Raw genomic sequence first — 17,392 nt, 5'->3', positions numbered from 1 at the left:
TGACAATGTCAATCTAAATGACAATGACATTTTAAAATCTAATTGCTATGATTTCATCTCGTGTTTTTTTCGGAATTACGTTTTAATTTTGTGTTGTGTTTATTATTATTCAAATTGAAATGTAATGAAATCGACATATATAATTATTTGACGTGACTATTTATTTATTTTCATTGTAAACTTCACATACATGTTTGGCGATTATCTCTAACCAGTATTTTTATCATTCTCAAAAATGTCTGAGAAGCCAATAGTAGCCAGTGGAGCCCAACCGATTGTGAAGATTGGTCACTACACCCTGGGAGCAACACTGGGCGTCGGCACCTTTGGAAAGGTCAAGATTGGAGAACATCAATTAACGAAACACAAGGTCGCTGTGAAGATTTTGAACAGGCAAAAAATCAAGTCTCTCGATGTCGTTGGCAAGATCAAAAGAGAGATTCAGAATCTCAAGCTGTTCAGACACCCACACATCATTAAACTGTATCAGGTAAGAAAGTTGCTTGCTTATGAGTTGCTTGTAAATTTGTATGTGAAAGAGCCATAGTGATATTATCAATAAACACACTTATTTGATCAAAATCTACTCTTCAACCCCTACTGTTGACAAATGGTTTTCAATTTTATTACAAAGACACTGCATTAAAAACAATTTACACATCTTATATTTGCACTACAATCAAAATGTAAATATACATATATAAAATAAAATAGTATTATCAAGCACCACTTTGGCTTTTAAGTTACAAAATTTTACAATTGATTTTCATGTTTTATCAAGACTTCATAAATTAAATATTTCAGGTGATCTCCACCCCAACAGACATCTTTATGATAATGGAATATGTATCAGGAGGGGAACTATTTGACTACATTGTAAAACGTGGCAAATTACAAGAGCATGAGGCTCGACGTTTCTTCCAGCAAATCATTTCAGGTGTGGACTACTGTCACCGGCACATGATCGTGCACAGAGACCTAAAGCCAGAAAATCTTCTGTTAGACCACAACATGCATGTGAAAATTGCAGACTTTGGACTTTCCAATATGATGATGGATGGTGAATTCTTAAGGACCTCCTGTGGATCCCCTAATTATGCAGCCCCAGAGGTTAGTTAGCAAACAGAATTATTTCAAACTAGCTTTTGTCTGGCTTCACTGTGTAAATTTCCCTCCTAAAAAAAGATTTAGCACATTTCTGCCATCTTTGTGCAGTTACATCATGTGACTAAAGCCTCACAATAAATTGGATGGTATGAAATGGACCTATAAAATTGAAAACACAACATGTTGTTCCAACCTACCATCCGCCATTGTAAATGTTCCATACAATAATGTTATTGTAAACTTGTATCTTACAGGTCATATCAGGCAAACTGTATGCTGGCCCTGAAGTAGATGTTTGGTCATGTGGAGTCATTCTGTATGCTTTGCTCTGTGGTACGCTGCCTTTTGATGATGAACATGTACCAACACTATTTAGAAAAATTAAGTCTGGAATATTCCCAATACCTGAGTATCTGAACAAGAGTGTAGTGAGCCTGCTGTGTACGATGCTACAAGTGGACCCGATGAAGAGGGCGACCATTGAGGATGTTAAGAAACATGAATGGTTCCAGAAGGAGCTGCCAGGATATTTGTTCCCGTCACCTGTGGAACAGGTTAGCAATAAAATTTAATTACATTAAGATCAAGGAGCATGTTTACTTTTTGATGCTGCATAAGACGCATGTTGACATTTTCTTTACATATTATATAAGAAAGTCCTTTGCCGCGTCTGTCTGCCTATCTGTCTGTTCGTGATAAACTCAAAAACTACTGCACGGGTTTTTATGAAGTTTTCACCAATAGATAGTGTGATTCCTGAGGAAAGTATAGGTGTATAATTTTTTATGTTTTTACCTGAGCAATACCAGGATGGGTCGCTAGAGTAAAATAAAAGTTGATTATAAAGTACAAAGTAAATGGTAAATTTGGCATTTTATATATGTATTTCAACAAGTTACCATTCTTAGACACAAGATTGACTAAGTTTCCAATAAGAAAAGATTTGTATAAAAATATAATGTTATATAAATAGTACAAAAGTAACATGTTATTTTATTGATAACATGGATCTGTCAGATTGGACTACACCATCAATTACATATGTGTCAAAGATTGAAGTTCTTAGGGGTATATTTGAGTCAGTCCATCAAGTTATACCTCATAATCGAAAATTTAATCTTTTATACCATCAGCAATATTATAAATTCTTGGATTAAAAATAAGATGTAAAAGAAACAATTTTTTATACCGTTCAATATAACATTTTGGACAGGAAATAGCAATAAAAATTATATCTTATTTCCATAATCAGGACAGCAGTGTGATCGACACAGAAGCGATAGCGGAGGTGTGCGACAAGTTCGGTGTCAAGGAACATGAAGTACACAATGCTCTGCTCAGCGGCGACCCTCACGACCAACTGGCCATCGCTTACCATCTGATCATAGACAACAAACGAATTGCCGACGAGGCGGCCAAAGCGGAGATCAAGGACTTCTATGTTGCTAGTAAGTTTCATAACTATACAGATTATCCAAAAATTACAACAAAAATCAATATAATTGTTGTACTACACATATACAAATAGTAAATTTTTGTATGGAAAAATACTCACTTTTTTTTTCGAAAATTACTAGTTTACGTAAAAAATAATAAAATAAATTAAATATTAAAGATTTATGACCATAAATCTTTAATATTTTATGTTTACAAGTTTATTTGTTAGACAAATCAAAAAACCCCCGACTTTCAATATTTATTTCGCTTCAACTTTTTAATGGCTGAACCAATTTTCATGATATTCAATTTTCATTATCTATGACACAAAAAAAAAACTAAACGAAAATCGGTTCAGACAAATACACAAACATTCACGTTAAATTTATAACACCCCTCTTTTGCGTCGGGGTTAAAAATAGGTGGAGAAATTAAATTATTTCGAATTATATTATTACCATACATTTTTTCTTCTGTACTACCCACCCGTAGTATATAGTCATTATAAAGAGAGCTCTAAGGCGTCCCCAATAGACACACATTCCATTGACAAATTAGCAGACCACTCACTAGCAGGTCTTGTCAATGTAGTGTCTACACAGAACAGAACAACGCAAAAATTGTATGAAGTTTGAGAGAAAGGTTTTGATCCTGACGTCAGTCAACGCACGTCAAGATCGAAACCTATAGAGAACAACGGAGCTAACGTAACGTCGTCGCAGCGGAGCACGACTGAGCATTGGGCAATGGTTCTTATTTCCTGCTTTAAATACTCTAATTAGTTGTGAAGACCTATAATCATATTTTGTGAGTTCATATACAATTATATATGCACTCCGCGATCCAATGATATTTGTTACGTGTCGTCAGGTAGTTCCCCGCCGACGGCGGCGGAGAGCGGGCGGCACCCGGAGCGCATGGCGCCGCTGCGCGACAGCGCGCCGCCCGCGCCCGCGCCCGCGCCCGCGCCCGCTGCACCCGCCGCGCCCGCGCACAAGGGCACGCCCGTCAAACGGTAACGCCACACTTTTTTTTTTAATTTAATTTTAAGACTCGGGGCGAGGCGCGGCGGGCCGAGACATATTTTGTCGGTTTTTTTGGCGCGCTCAAAGGAGCCACAGTCCGAGCCGTGCACTTGATGGAAACGGGCGTGTCGCTTTTCTCGATTTAAACTGACTTCGGATCAAGGACGCAACGTGCGTCGATCCTATGCCTCAAAGTGAGCAGCCTCAGTTTGCTTCAAGTCGAGGCTGTTGTAATGGATACACAGCATATATTATAAAACAAAGTCCTCTGCCGCGTCTGTCTGTTTGTTCGCTATAAACTCAAAGACTAATGCACGGATTTTCATGCGGTTTTTACCAGTGTGACGTCTGAGAAAGGTTTAAATGTATATTTTTATTATTTATGTATTATTTTTACCCGAGCGAAGTCGGGACAGGCCGATAGTTAATCATAAATATTCTACAAAATAATTACACATAAAATACCTTCTGAAAAACTACTATCCTTTATTATAACGATATGAAGTAAACATTAATTCAACGATGTCAAGATTGGTGGTTTTAAGAAACCTTAAATATATAGATAACTGAAAAGCTAGTCATACAGACTACACAGTGTACATTGAGTCGCATCGACATCTATACAATAGTACCTACACACTATTGGACAGATGTCGATGCGATATCACATGTCACTTTTTATCAAATTATTTTATTTATTTGCGAAAACTAACAATATTCCATACAAACTATGCCGCACTCGATAACTATGCCTGCATGAGACGTCTCATACAATTAAAAACTCCATAGTATTAAATAAATAATTGTATTTATAGAAGTCATAGCAGCTTTGCTTATCTCAATGTTTTTGTCCAGAGCCAAATGGCACTTAGGCATCCGATCGCAGAGCAAACCCAACGACATCATGCTGGAGGTGTTCCGCGCGATGAAGGCGCTCGACTACGAGTGGAAGGTCATCAACCCCTACCACGTCAGGTGAGAGGATTGTAATGGAAAACATTGTGAGAAAACTCGCACAAATTTAGTTCACTCTGTGCCACTACTTACCATAATGGTATAGAATAAAATCTGAACCGCAGCTGCTGTAGCCTGTTTAACTAAATCTATTTTAAAAAATCATCAAGTTTGTCTACGTGAGAACATAATATGTAATGGGTAATGTCAAGATCTAGGTAATAAGTATTTTTCTTTCTGCTTGTTCTTTATAGATTTCTAACGTAGACCACAGAAGAAAGGTCTTTTTATTTTCAACATTATTTTTTTTTTATTTCAGGGTTCGCACTCTAAACAAAATGACGGAAAAGTACGTGAAAATGTCACTTCAACTGTATCAAGTGGACTACAAGTCCTACCTCCTAGATTTCAAGTCCCTTTCTGGTGAAAAAGAGGAAACTGATGAAGAAGCCGCGTCTCCTCTGCTGCCAGTGCTGCCTCCACCGGTGCCAACGGGGAAACCTAGCGGACACCACACCATGGAGTTCTTCGAGATGTGCGCCGCTCTCATTATACAGCTTGCCAGATAATCGGTATTACATATTGTAGGAATGGGTCGAGACGTTTAAATATAATGAACACACTTAGTCTATCAATAAAGAGACGAAAACTGATTTTAAACGAATAACTTTTGTTATTACAATACAAAATATAATGTTCAAGATTGGCTGAGAATCACCAAGTTTTGCCAGCCAAGAGGACACGGCGGCCTCATTTATTTTTCATCACTTTATTGACTGAATATGTATACCACTCCGGTTTAACCCAGCAAGATGAGGTTAATTGAAAGTGAGCTTGAAAGCGTCCTCTGTAGATACATTGACAACAAATTAGCTGATTGCTCGTTGTCGGCTCTGCTGTTGTCAATGTAAAGTATGTCTACAGGGGACGTTTTAAAGCTCACTTTCCATGAACATAATCTTCTTGCCGGGTGAGATTAGTGCGGTATAAATGTGCTATTCACCTTAAATAGATTCTTATATTTTCAAGATTATTCGAAAATAAATGTGATAAGAATTCAGGCAAATTTCGACTTCTCTCAACCCATTGCTATTTGTGACTAGTCGATTCGATTTATATAAATAAAATTATTATAACTCGATTATGAGATGGATATTGGATAATACCTTTCTGATTCTATCTAATGTTTTTCAACGTCAATAAAATTATAATTAGTGATAATTATGTAATTTGCAAAAGGTTGCGTTCACACTATTTTAATAGAGAATTCAAATGTTCTACCCTCACAAATAAAATGTTTTAGAAATATTAAATTATTAAAATAATTCCGCTAAACCTTTTGTATTGCTTCGAGAAATTAGTAATTATTATCTAATATAATTAGGCTTATAAAAATATAATTCGTTCCTATGTACATACAATACATTTTGAAAATGAAATATTGAATGAAACTCAAAGGTGAGTTCTTCACACATTTTAGAATAAAAATCTTCCAAGCTTATAATTAATAATACCAAGCAATAATTCATATAATTTTATTGTGATATAGCGCGTACAGGCTACGCTACAACACCAAAGAAATATTGCAACATAAAGTGCCTTTTATATCAATAAGTGTTTATTATCGATCGCATGAGCTGGCAGGACATTTTACATAGAAACAATATTTTACATAGAAGCTATAATATAAATTTATAGCCAAGATCAAGCCATATTTACTTACTGGTGTGGCTTCAATTTAAATTTGTAGTAGGTATATCTGCTAATATTTTATAGAAGTCGTTAATAAATTTGTTAAAATTTTACATAACTTATTCATACAATAAATAAAAATTCTTATATCTTTTTATTAGCTACGTTCTGTTGCTTGAGTCTGGTAAGTTTTACATACGAGGCGGTATTACTGCGCGAAACAAAGCCGAGGGCTATAATAAATTCGAGTATGTAATTTATGACACGCGTGTATCATACGTTTTTCAACATCGCCGGATTCGACAAGAATAAAACACTAGCGTTATAATGTTATGAGCAGTTTGTTGGACAAGTATATTTAAATTGCCTGGAATTAAAGCATAATTATATTTTCCATATTGTATATCAGTTTTATGTTATAACCATTTTTATTTATTTATAGATTTTCAGGCAGAGGTAATTTGCACTAGGGTAATGTAGGTTAGGCTAGAATAGTATGTTACTAATTATTATTAAGTTAATATATTTAAACAATGTACAAATTATATGTATTGTACAGCTTATTTGAGTGTGTTTAGTGCAATTCTAAAATTTACTTCCATTGTACAAATAAATATTAAATCTCGTAGAGATATAAGTTGTTTCATATTTAAAATACCTCCCTATTCTTTTTTGTCGAAATAATAAAACACTTATTTTCAAATAACCACCATTATTATGTCAAATGTTCGTTAATACACCTAACATATCATGACATGATAATATTTAATAGATATGAAATAAAAAACCAATAAACACATTAACAGAATACTGTAATTTATTACAGATCTAGAAAATATATTTTAAAAATGACTAAAGGATTTTGGAACGAACAAAATGTTACTATCAACTCCACGGGATATAAATTAATATTATCATAACAGTTGTCTCGAGGAATGCTACATAACACATCCTATTCAACAAAGCACCTGTACAGAAAACAAGCTTGTGTATTACACATTGGATTCCAAAAAGTTCCTAAACTGTCTCTCTGTTGAGTAAAACTGTGGAAAAAATGGACTTGTTCAATATCTATCTATAGTATAATTCATCTCGACTCACACGTTTTTTTTTCGCTTTAGTTTACTTACCTACACTTGAGTATGTTATGACAAAAAACAATGTTTGACATTTTGTTCTTTGCAAGAATATTTACACATAATTATATTGGGAAATCAGATTATCCAAGCTACTTTCCAAGTTTCAATGTGTAATATTTACCTTTTAAGATATTAAAGTTATGTTGCACTGGTGTTTTATAAACGTTTTGTACTCATTTCCACGTAATTTAGAAATGGCGAATAACACCACCTAACACAGATTGAAATAAAAATAATTCTGTCAGTAATTTCAAAAATTCAGCTTATCTACCCATTAATATCCAGGAAAACAAATAATATTAATTGAGTAATAATTCGCTATCAATTGTCTACTAGATTTAGTCTGGTTTTTTGTTTTTTTTTTACACTTGGTAAAATATTATGATTCAACATTTCGTCCATTTGAAGAAATTTTGTTGATAATTCTAGGTCCTTCACAATAATTTTATTGCGTGCTATTTTTCTGTCAAGAAAGAGTTAAAAATGTTGTTTTTATTAGTATAGTTTTATAAGTACGTAATTGTATTTTGTGTGGTTTTTAACTTTGGCAACAAAACTATTCTCAATTTTAAAAAAAATATTGTTCCATCGTCAATTTGAACAATTTCTTGACAGTGGCGCGACCTTCAGTTGCGAGAGATCCCTCAGGACGCGGGCGCGGGTGCGGCGGGCGCGGCCTCGTCGGGTTTGCTCTCCAGCGAGAAGGGCGGGATGCGGCAGTCGAATGTGTACCCGTCCTCGCGCTCCATGCGAAACGTGCCCCTGGGAGATATCAATAATTATATATCTGAAGAGTGCATGAACACTTCACATCACATTTATAAAACTGTTACTCGTGGAAGTAAGCATATATCCATTGTTACTACTAAACAATAGAATCTTTAAGCCCCAGACGGATCGATGGGTTCCTGCAGATGACAATATGCTGCCCTCGACAGAGGCTTGCGGAAAAAGGAACGAGAGGCCACTGTCCAGCAGTGGGATACATCTCTAGGCATCGACATTAGAGCTCACCACATATGTCCGCTGGGCGCCTGCAGACTGACGTGGCTGCTGTACTGGAAGGCGGGCGAATGCCGCGCCAGCACCGGCTCCTGCCCCACGACGCCGCGGCCGCGCACGGTCTCCAGCGTGCCGCTCAACGAGAAGATGCGCCAGTGACGCTCGCGCAGCTGCACGGCTTGCGGGCCCAGGTTCTCTAGGCGGATGCAGTAACGCCACTGGAAGACAAAACTTATACATTGTTGTAAATAAAATATGTATTTTTTGATAATTCTATAGGATACTTTCAATACATATTAGAGACATTTCTACTAAAAAAAAATACTAATAGTGGGCATTAATCTAAATATCACATTGTTATCATGTTCTCGGTAAATCGATATACATATACCACTAGGCACCATTTTTAATGATAACTACAGTATAACTTTATAAGTGCTTATAATCCAATAGCATAATAGGTGTTTCCGTGATGAATCTCACCCAATAGACAGCCGAGTTCTGCGACTCGCGGCTGCCCATGTAGAACGGAATGACAGTGACTCTGACGCCCTCTGTCGTCTCGCGGTGGACGTCACTCAATTCGAGCCACGGGTGGTTCTTCTTCTGCCACGCGCGGAGTGTCTCTTGGGCTATGAACGGTGGGTCTGAAAATGTAGTATCCTGAACCTGATAATTGTAACTCAACTGGTTTGAAGAGGTAAAATTAATAATATTTATTTATTTGTTAAAAAAATCCTTAACCATAATCCTCATTATTATATTACATTAATTTAGAACCAGTGGTTTAACTTGCTTTCTGAGCTCGTGAGGAGCTCTTGTCTTATATAGGACAAACCCGTTTTATGGATCACCAGTAAATAATAAGTCTGTATGTTAGAATTTCTTCTCAGGAAATCACACTTTTGGAAATTTCTCGTCATAAAATAAATTAATACAGAATCGTTTTTAAAAATCTTAACTCACTTTAACTTTTTTATTATTTATTTTTTTATTATCTATTTTTTGTCGAGGCTTCAGTTGCTTGGGTGACTATGCCAGCCTTATAGGGAAATTCCATTTCAAATTAATATGCAACACATAATAATATATCAGATTCAATTGTTTATTATGACATACCTTTATCAGCATTATGCATAAGGAACTTATCAAAGAGCTCATGCTGCAAGGGAACCCGCTCCACAGAGGTGTATGGTATGATGTCATCATGAGCTACATAGTCTAATCCAGGAATGGCGTACAAGCTCCGACTAGACTCCTGGTTGCCAAGAAATGTCACAGCTTCTGTCTGTGCTCTCTGGAACAGTTTGTTGTATAGAAGTGTCATTGAATCTGTTATCTTCTTTGTTTATTGCCAATATGTCCTATTCTATGTTGTTATTATAATGAGCAAAATAACATGTTCAAACAACAAATTACATTTTTGCACTTTATTAGATTATAACAACAGAATAAAAATGTGATGTTTTTAATACAACATTTTGAATAATAAAGTAAAAAAGTATACAAAAAAAGGAGTAGGAATTTTAATAATTAGAAAATGTTGTGTTTAAAATAGTAAATTAAGTATTTATTACATTATAAAAATACATAATTTTAAAGTGTAATCTATGTTATTGTTCTATTATCAATCTATGCTATTGTGATGTGTGATAATCAGCACATTTTTTGGGCTTTTTCGAGTCTTGTGTGTTAACAAAAATTTATATGATTTTCAATGAATTGTAAAACAGAGAGAAGAATTAGTTTTAAAACTTGTGAGTTGTCATAAATGTCAAAATATGAAAGATTTTGGGTCAGGCCGATATTAATGAAGAAATGAACAAAACACCAAAAGAACTCAATTCAAAATGTACCCAAACCAAACAAGTATGGTCTCGGCTGATATTTGAGTGCTCTATATTTTCTATAAATTAATATGAAAGCATGACTACAAGCAATGATTGTATTATTATCATGAACCACAAACACGACATATAATTATGTTAATTTTGTCATTATACCTTCTTTTTCCATTCAGGTCTCATGTCGATGGTCGATTGCACGGTCAAAAATATTAAATTCTTTTAATATTTTGTTCAAATGGTATCAACTAGTTTATATAACAATATTTTTTATCAGCATAAAGGCAAAAATGTGTGCAATAAAAGCATTGTGGTCAATTATGTATTGATCTAAGATTGGAGTTTATGAAAATTGTAGAATTGAAATATAATCTCTTAATTGGAGTCAATCACTTTTGTTTTAAAATTATAGTATATTTGAGTACATAATACATAATTAGTAGATATTCCAGCATTACCGATATATTCTCCATGTGATATTTTGTGATGTTAAGAATACACACAAAAAAAAAATACTTCTGGAAAAAATATGTCAAAGTGCAAAGGCGGCAAAAAGCTACAAAAGCATTTATAAAGCATAAATTACTCAAACTAATAGGTGAGTAATACTTACTATGTATGGAGCATCTCTTGTATCTATCAAGACCTGGTAAAATGTATGGGTTCTGCCCTTGACTTCTTTGCTAACGTTAGACAAAGAATCACTGGATGTTTCGCCAGTATTCGAAGAATCAGTATTTTCTTTCTTATTGGTAGCATCTCTGTCGTATACTCGAGCTAACCATGGGAATAGTATGACCCCCCGATATCCAAACACTTTATGTAAAATAAGTTGTCCTGTATCATATTTGCCAGATGTTTTCGGCGATTCAAGTTTTCCAACTTCTGCTAATCTAAGGAGAAAAAATATTTTTATAGGTTAAGTACGTAACAGTAACATTGAAACTTGAACTTGATTTTGTCACTCACCTTGTATAATGTGCTACATGAGTTAATAATAATCTAGATGCTGTCAATCGAAAGGGATTTGTTGGTACAAATCTCAACAATATCTCCATTTTATCATTGTTATTTTATATTTTTTTCGGGTTTTGTAAATACGTAAATACCCCTGATTTGACAGAATGACACTATTTTTGACAATCGTGAATCGTTCAAAATGTTGATTTGATAGCGTTGACAGGACCATAGGTAGCTATAAGGTGGTACTCCGTTGTACAAGGTGGTTACTTACCTACTAAATCAATGGATAGGACAGATACATAGACACAGATACATAGATAGAGAAAGCTATGCATCAAGACCAAGCAAGAAAACTATAAAGACGATGGACGAGTATCACATCAAATGTTTTTCGCTCCATTTCTAAACGTAACTACGACGACTACTACTACTACGAGGCGGACGAGAGAGAAGCAGAGTTCAAAGTGCTAGAGTTAGAGGCTAACATTTATAATTTTTATTTGTAATTTTCTTTCCATATACCTATAAAAAATGTTAAATTCTTTTAGTAAAACGATTCAGATTCTTGGTAAATATGCAATCAAAATATTCCTGCTGAGTCGACTTCGTTTCATATAAGACACTTATAAGTTACTATAAGTTACATTGAAACTTTTCAGCACCAAGTGTTCGTCATTCAAGATGCATAGCTTCTCTTTCTGCATTGCCCGAAACTCACCAAATGTTATACAAGACATGTAGAGACTTTGCTGAAGCGGAATTGAAGCCTAACGCAGCCAAATATGACAGAGATCATTTATATCCCGGTGATGCTATAAAAAAAATGGGAGAACTAGGATTGATGGCCATTGCGACTCCAGAAGAGCTCGGTGGGACTGGTTTGGATTATTTGGCGTATGCTATAGCTCTGGAAGAGATCTCTCGAGGTTGTGCATCTGCTGGCGTCATCATGTCAGTTAACAACTCATTATATCTTGGACCACTGCTTGGATGGGGCACAGATAAACAAAAAAACGAATTTGTTACACCATTTGTTGATGGTTGGTTTTTTTCTATGTGATATTCCCAACAACTAACTAGGGAATGGGACAAAAATTCCATATTTGCTTTGTTGGAATTTTACTCTGAATTATTTTTTCAGGACAATCAGTAGGGTGTTTTGCTCTATCGGAACCTGGGAATGGCTCTGATGCTGGTGCTGCGTCAACCACAGCTAAAGACAAAGGTGATAAGTGGCTCTTAAATGGAACAAAATGCTGGATAACTAATGGTTATGAGAGTAAGGCTTCAGTTGTATTCGCCACCACAGATAAGAGTTTAAAACATAAGGGCATATCTGCATTTATTGTGCCAAAGCCAATCAAGGGATTGGAATTAGGGAAGAAGGAAGATAAACTTGGTATTAGAGGTTCATCCACTTGTTCTTTAATGTTTGAAGACTGTGAGGTTCCAAAAGAGAATATCTTGGGAGAGCCAGGCTTTGGTTTTAAGATTGCAATGATGACACTAGATGCTGGTAGGATTGGCATTGCTTCACAGGCGCTAGGTATTGCACAGGTAATTTATTTAAGTTGAACAAATGAAACTGAACCTTGTCTGTTAGATACCTTCTCTCCTGTTTCAGTTATTAATTTTTTATTCTATCTACTTGTTTGTAAAAATTAAATACTTACCTCAAGTCTGTGCAGTGACATGTACATTTTGTAAAATGATAATTTTTGTTCATGACTATTTTTATTTTTCAGGCATCACTAGACGTGGCTGTTGAATATGCGTCAAAAAGGATAGCTTTCAACAAGCCCATCATGAAGCTTCAATCTATTCAGAACAAGTTAGCCGACATGGCCCTGAGACTGGAGTCTGCAAGGTTGCTCAATTGGCGCGCAGCTTGGCAAAAGGACAACAAAAAACCATACACTAAAGAGGCTGCAATGGCTAAATTGGCTGCATCTGAAGCAGCCACATTCTGTTCACATCAGTGTATACAGGTAGGTATGAGGAAACAAACAGTTATGTCTTAAGTGGCAGTTAAGGCTATATACCTTTTACACCAAAAAGCTGTGTTTTAAAGTCAAGTGCCATAATTTGCTTAATTTACCCCTTTATATCGATTACACTTGTGACAGATAAACAACCTAACTTTTTACATTTTAGTAATTTATTTGTATAGCCAAGATGTTGGTCTGAATTTTTTGAATAAACATTTTCTAACATATCTTTTCTATTTTTATAGATTCTCGGTGGGATGGGCTATGTGTCTGATATGCCAGCAGAAAGGCACTACCGCGACGCTCGTATCACGGAGATTTATGAAGGAACCTCAGAGATTCAAAGGCTAGTCATTGCAGGGCAGATAATAAAGGAATATGATCTGAACTAATGCATAATAATAACACAGCTACTAATATTCCTAAAGAGCACTATGCCTAAAGCAAGCATTAGTGTCTATGTCCTGCACACGGGCATACTTATGGCAGCAAAGTTTATTAATTTACAATATACAAATACTCTACAATTTACAAAGTTCTATAATCTTTTTCAGAAATTTGCATAATATTATAAGAAATTTAATATCTATATTTAAGATCCTATTCTGCCTGTATTTATATGTAGTAAAGATGTCGTTTATATCTTGTTTATAAGCAGTCATATACTCAATGTTCGCAGCTAAGATGAGCCATAAATATACTGTCACCTCAATACGATTTAATATTATTATAAGTATAGTATAATCATAAGTGTTACTATTGAGAACAGGGTTTGATAAAGACGTGTTGTATATACTGCTATAATTTAATAACAAAATGAAACATGAAATTTGAGAAAGATTTTTATATTCAATTATACAAATCAAGTCCTGGATAAAATAAAAACTTTGATAACATTTCATCAGCAGCATTAGTTGTGTTTATATATAAGAAAAGTATTTATATTACATAAAAAGAATATACCACTCAATATTTTTACTGTAAAGGATTACTCATTTTTAAATATTGTCATTAAAACTTATACAATAAATGCACATAAGAAATACTTTAATTTGTGAAAATAAAGTTTTTTTATACAAAATGGCTAGTTTTATTGGCCGGGCCCTGACAATGACTTGTCCATGAATTTCCTTTTGGCAAAGCACAACCACCATTTGCTTGGTTTGCCGTCTTCTGTTGCAAACACCTGGAAAAGAAATCAAAACATTGTTATTTCTACCAATAAGTTCATTTTGGTTGCTTGTCCACCAAAGTTCATATTAAATGTGTAAAGACAGAACAGGTGCATCTCTACAATATTATATTACATAATCAAGTGATGCAGGACAATAAGTCCCAGTATTTCTATTGATAGAAATACCTAATGGAAGTGGGATATACACCCACAACTACTATTGACGATAAAATAGTAATGTTGGTATTTCCAAAGCATCAACATTGTAAAATTTGTTTTTTTTCAACTTTTATGATGTCAATGTAATCTTAGTGACAAAAGTTGACAATTTTTCTTTGGTGGAGACCACCACATGTTAAAAAAAAGTAATAATTACCTTCTCACAGACTCTGTTGCCTGTTTCATGCCTCAACTGCTGTAGGTACTGTCTCATCAAATCTGAAGACCAAATGTAAAAAAATATTTAGGGAAATTATTTTATTAAGTGGATGATATTTGATTCCATGAAAATTAGGTACTTAAGTTTAAACAAATTTTCCATAAAAAATAGGTAAATTTAAACATACATCTAATTTTGAAACATGTTCAATTAGTTTATTAGGTATAAATGTTGAAAAATTATTATTTTTCTTGACTATATATTTAATTTTATATAATACTACTTAAAGATTATTTGATTTTTGTTTATAAATTTTCCAATACATTTATGGCTATTAATGAGCAATATTTTCATACCAGCTTCTTGTGGAGAAGTAGGTTTAGCATAAACAGAGTTCAATGGGAACCCTGCTTCCCCTGGGATGTCAAACTTAGAGATAGCAAGCATGTACATCTCCTGTTGACCCTGGTTCTTATTGGAGAATTTCTGTAGCTTTTTCAGACACTCGGAAATATACAAAGTCAGGTAAATGAGCACTCGGTCAGCATCAGACTAGAAAATTGAAAAACTAAACATTAGACCATATTAAATAAGCTATCATATTTTATTATTGAAAGGTTGCTTTGCCATGTTTCTGGCTGTGTCTGGCTCGAAATTAATCCAAAACGGAATATAGATAATATGTTTGCATAAAAAACCCAATATACCAAATAAGTATATAATGGAGAACTACAAACCTTAATTTCATAAAATCTAAAGAAAACGTTAGCTTTGAAGTAATTAAGAGCCTCATCGATAACATCTAATTCCATTTTAGGATTTGTGGGCGCGGGGCCTCTGCATGTAGTCCGTATCGGAAGGAGTGCTAGATTGCCGACCGACTGGGTGTAGTCTGTCAAAGTAGAGTGATAAGCCTGGAAGAAAAACAAAATGTATTATATACATCACAGTGATATATAAAATACAATTTACTGTTTGTTAAATACAATAAATAAATATATTACGGGCATTTTGATGACTAATTTAATAGTTTCCTGATTCTCAGCACCTTGATAGCACTTGTGATTAACCCTGGTTAATAGGTATAGTGCATTTGATATATTCGTAATAATCGAAGGACGATTATAAAATAGAAACCAAACTAAAAATTGCCGGAATTATTACGTTATTAACGAAAACCACAAGAGAAAACTAGATATCTTCACGTTCACAGTAAAGCAGTAAACCAACAGTGACTGATATTGACTGACAGTGACATTGCCATTTGAAGTTGAGATTTGGGACTGTCATGCACTTACGATCCTAATGAATGATTCCGTTCAAAAATTAGAAAAAACAACACAAAGTGAAAACAGAGAGATTATTGTAAATCTTAAATATTCTTATAGATCTGTGAACTAAATTAAAAATATATTTCTATCTCAATTAGCTCGACCTCTTATTCTTGAGCGGGAAAGGTATAACTTAACGATGTCTATACGTTATAAGTTATAAGTAAAATACCTGAGTAATCTTGCATCGGAATACGAATTATACATAAGACAGGTCAGATAGATTTACAGATATAAGAACATCTTCAAAGTAATGTTCTTATATCTGTCTAATTTCAAGCAAATGAGAAATTAGGTAACTCAGACATACAAATTCCATGGTAAGCCCACAGATATTGCTTCAAGTCACAGATGTAAGAATATTCAATGTAATGTTCAACTCATGGAATTAGTAGGTACTCCGTACAACAAATATTCATTAAATCCATGGTTCAACTTCAAGCATAAAGATATATTTGCACATTTTGTAAAAAAGTTGTCATTGTCAAAATTAATTATTAGTTTACTTTCATTCAATGATTCATTCACGTATTCACGTCAACATGATGCATGCCAGCCAATGCCAAATGCCAAAGTCGTCAAACACTTTAATCGCTAACACGTGTACTTATGGTGATTTTAATAAAAATCAAATAATTTTCCCAAAAAATCGAATATGTCTGCAGAAACCAATGATAAAGTTTTATCGATCATAGCAAATATTAAACAGTCAAATGATACTAAAACAGATTCTTCGAGTAACGATAAATCCAACAAAGATAATGAGGAGAAGACCGAAAAGAAGGACACTATCAGAGGAAAGCCAAAATCTGGTAGATTTTGGAAATCACAGAAAGAAAAGTAAGTTAAATTATTTTTAATATTAACGTTACAATAACGAGAAAATATCCTAAATGCATATATAAATATATATGGAAATATATATATTTTTTTACAGGTTCTCAACAATAAACAAAACTAAAGGACTAAAGCAAGATTTTCAGAAAAAGACTGCTCTAAGATTGGAATTAAAACGAACTAAAGAGTTGTCTAAACAGATGATGGAACAATTGAAACAGAAAGAAGCAGACAGAAAGGAGAGGAGACGGCAAAACATTGCTCGAACGGAAGAAAATAAGAGGAAAGCAGAGGTTGTGCAAGTTATCACTAACTCTGCCAAGTTGAAGAGGATGAAGAAGAAACAGTTGAGGTTTATTCAGAAAAGAGACACTAACAAGGTAGTGGAGGCCAGTAAATAAATATGAATTTACCTAATTTATTGTTTTTGAATTAAAAATTAAGTCACATTTTCATGTGTAAGTACCCTGTGTGCAAATAGTGTTGAGGTTGGCACTTTGTTCTATCTGGTCACATTGTC

The 17,392-nt window shown here is 34.3% G+C and overlaps 5 protein-coding genes across 7 annotated transcripts; 3 read left to right on the top strand and 2 right to left on the bottom strand.

The window, feature by feature from the left end:
- Positions 1-29: 29 nt before the first annotated feature.
- On the top strand, positions 30-6,852 carry AMPKalpha (AMP-activated protein kinase alpha subunit). The gene is made up of 7 exons (XM_053761122.2): positions 30-490; positions 805-1,110; positions 1,362-1,661; positions 2,360-2,555; positions 3,415-3,559; positions 4,425-4,544; positions 4,843-6,852. Exons 1-7 carry the CDS (start codon positions 236-238, stop codon positions 5,090-5,092), a joined length of 1,572 nt encoding a protein of 523 aa, XP_053617097.1. The 5' UTR covers positions 30-235; the 3' UTR covers positions 5,093-6,852.
- Positions 6,853-7,008: 156 nt separating this feature from the next.
- POLDIP2 (Polymerase (DNA-directed), delta interacting protein 2) lies at positions 7,009-11,312 on the bottom strand. 2 transcript variants are annotated; one of them, XM_053761130.2, is made up of 7 exons: positions 11,170-11,312; positions 10,814-11,093; positions 10,360-10,404; positions 9,476-9,653; positions 8,840-9,003; positions 8,369-8,574; positions 7,009-8,116 (listed from the first exon to the last, which is right to left on the bottom strand). In XM_053761130.2, exons 1-7 carry the CDS (start codon positions 11,256-11,258, stop codon positions 7,999-8,001), a joined length of 1,080 nt encoding a protein of 359 aa, XP_053617105.1. In that variant the 5' UTR covers positions 11,259-11,312; the 3' UTR covers positions 7,009-7,998. The 2 variants fall into 2 exon arrangements, with proteins under 2 accessions (XP_053617105.1, XP_053617106.1); XM_053761131.2 differs by lacking the exon at positions 10,360-10,404.
- An 83-nt stretch (positions 11,313-11,395) lies between these two features.
- On the top strand, positions 11,396-14,232 carry Arc42 (Activator-recruited cofactor subunit 42). 2 transcript variants are annotated; one of them, XM_053761124.2, is made up of 5 exons: positions 11,396-11,635; positions 11,823-12,203; positions 12,305-12,720; positions 12,909-13,151; positions 13,397-14,232. In XM_053761124.2, the coding sequence occupies exons 2-5, from the start codon at positions 11,885-11,887 to the stop codon at positions 13,541-13,543; spliced, it is 1,125 nt and encodes a 374-aa protein (XP_053617099.1). In that variant the 5' UTR covers positions 11,396-11,635; positions 11,823-11,884; the 3' UTR covers positions 13,544-14,232. The 2 variants fall into 2 exon arrangements, with proteins under 2 accessions (XP_053617099.1, XP_053617098.1); XM_053761123.1 differs by having other exon boundaries at positions 11,411-11,731.
- Arpc3A (Actin-related protein 2/3 complex, subunit 3A) lies at positions 13,981-15,955 on the bottom strand. Its single transcript, XM_053761148.2, has 5 exons — positions 15,709-15,955; positions 15,442-15,618; positions 15,061-15,256; positions 14,702-14,763; positions 13,981-14,337 (listed from the first exon to the last, which is right to left on the bottom strand). The coding sequence occupies exons 1-5, from the start codon at positions 15,712-15,714 to the stop codon at positions 14,242-14,244; spliced, it is 537 nt and encodes a 178-aa protein (XP_053617123.1). The 5' UTR covers positions 15,715-15,955; the 3' UTR covers positions 13,981-14,241.
- A 635-nt stretch (positions 15,956-16,590) lies between these two features.
- LOC128679118 (uncharacterized protein) lies at positions 16,591-17,289 on the top strand. The gene is made up of 2 exons (XM_053761149.2): positions 16,591-16,875; positions 16,973-17,289. The coding sequence occupies exons 1-2, from the start codon at positions 16,691-16,693 to the stop codon at positions 17,271-17,273; spliced, it is 486 nt and encodes a 161-aa protein (XP_053617124.1). The 5' UTR covers positions 16,591-16,690; the 3' UTR covers positions 17,274-17,289.
- Positions 17,290-17,392: the final 103 nt, after the last annotated feature.

Source organism: Plodia interpunctella, chromosome 21, assembly GCF_027563975.2.
Source record: "Plodia interpunctella isolate USDA-ARS_2022_Savannah chromosome 21, ilPloInte3.2, whole genome shotgun sequence".
NCBI lineage: Eukaryota > Metazoa > Arthropoda > Insecta > Lepidoptera > Pyralidae > Plodia > Plodia interpunctella.
This window is presented reverse-complemented; position numbering and strand designations above follow the sequence as displayed.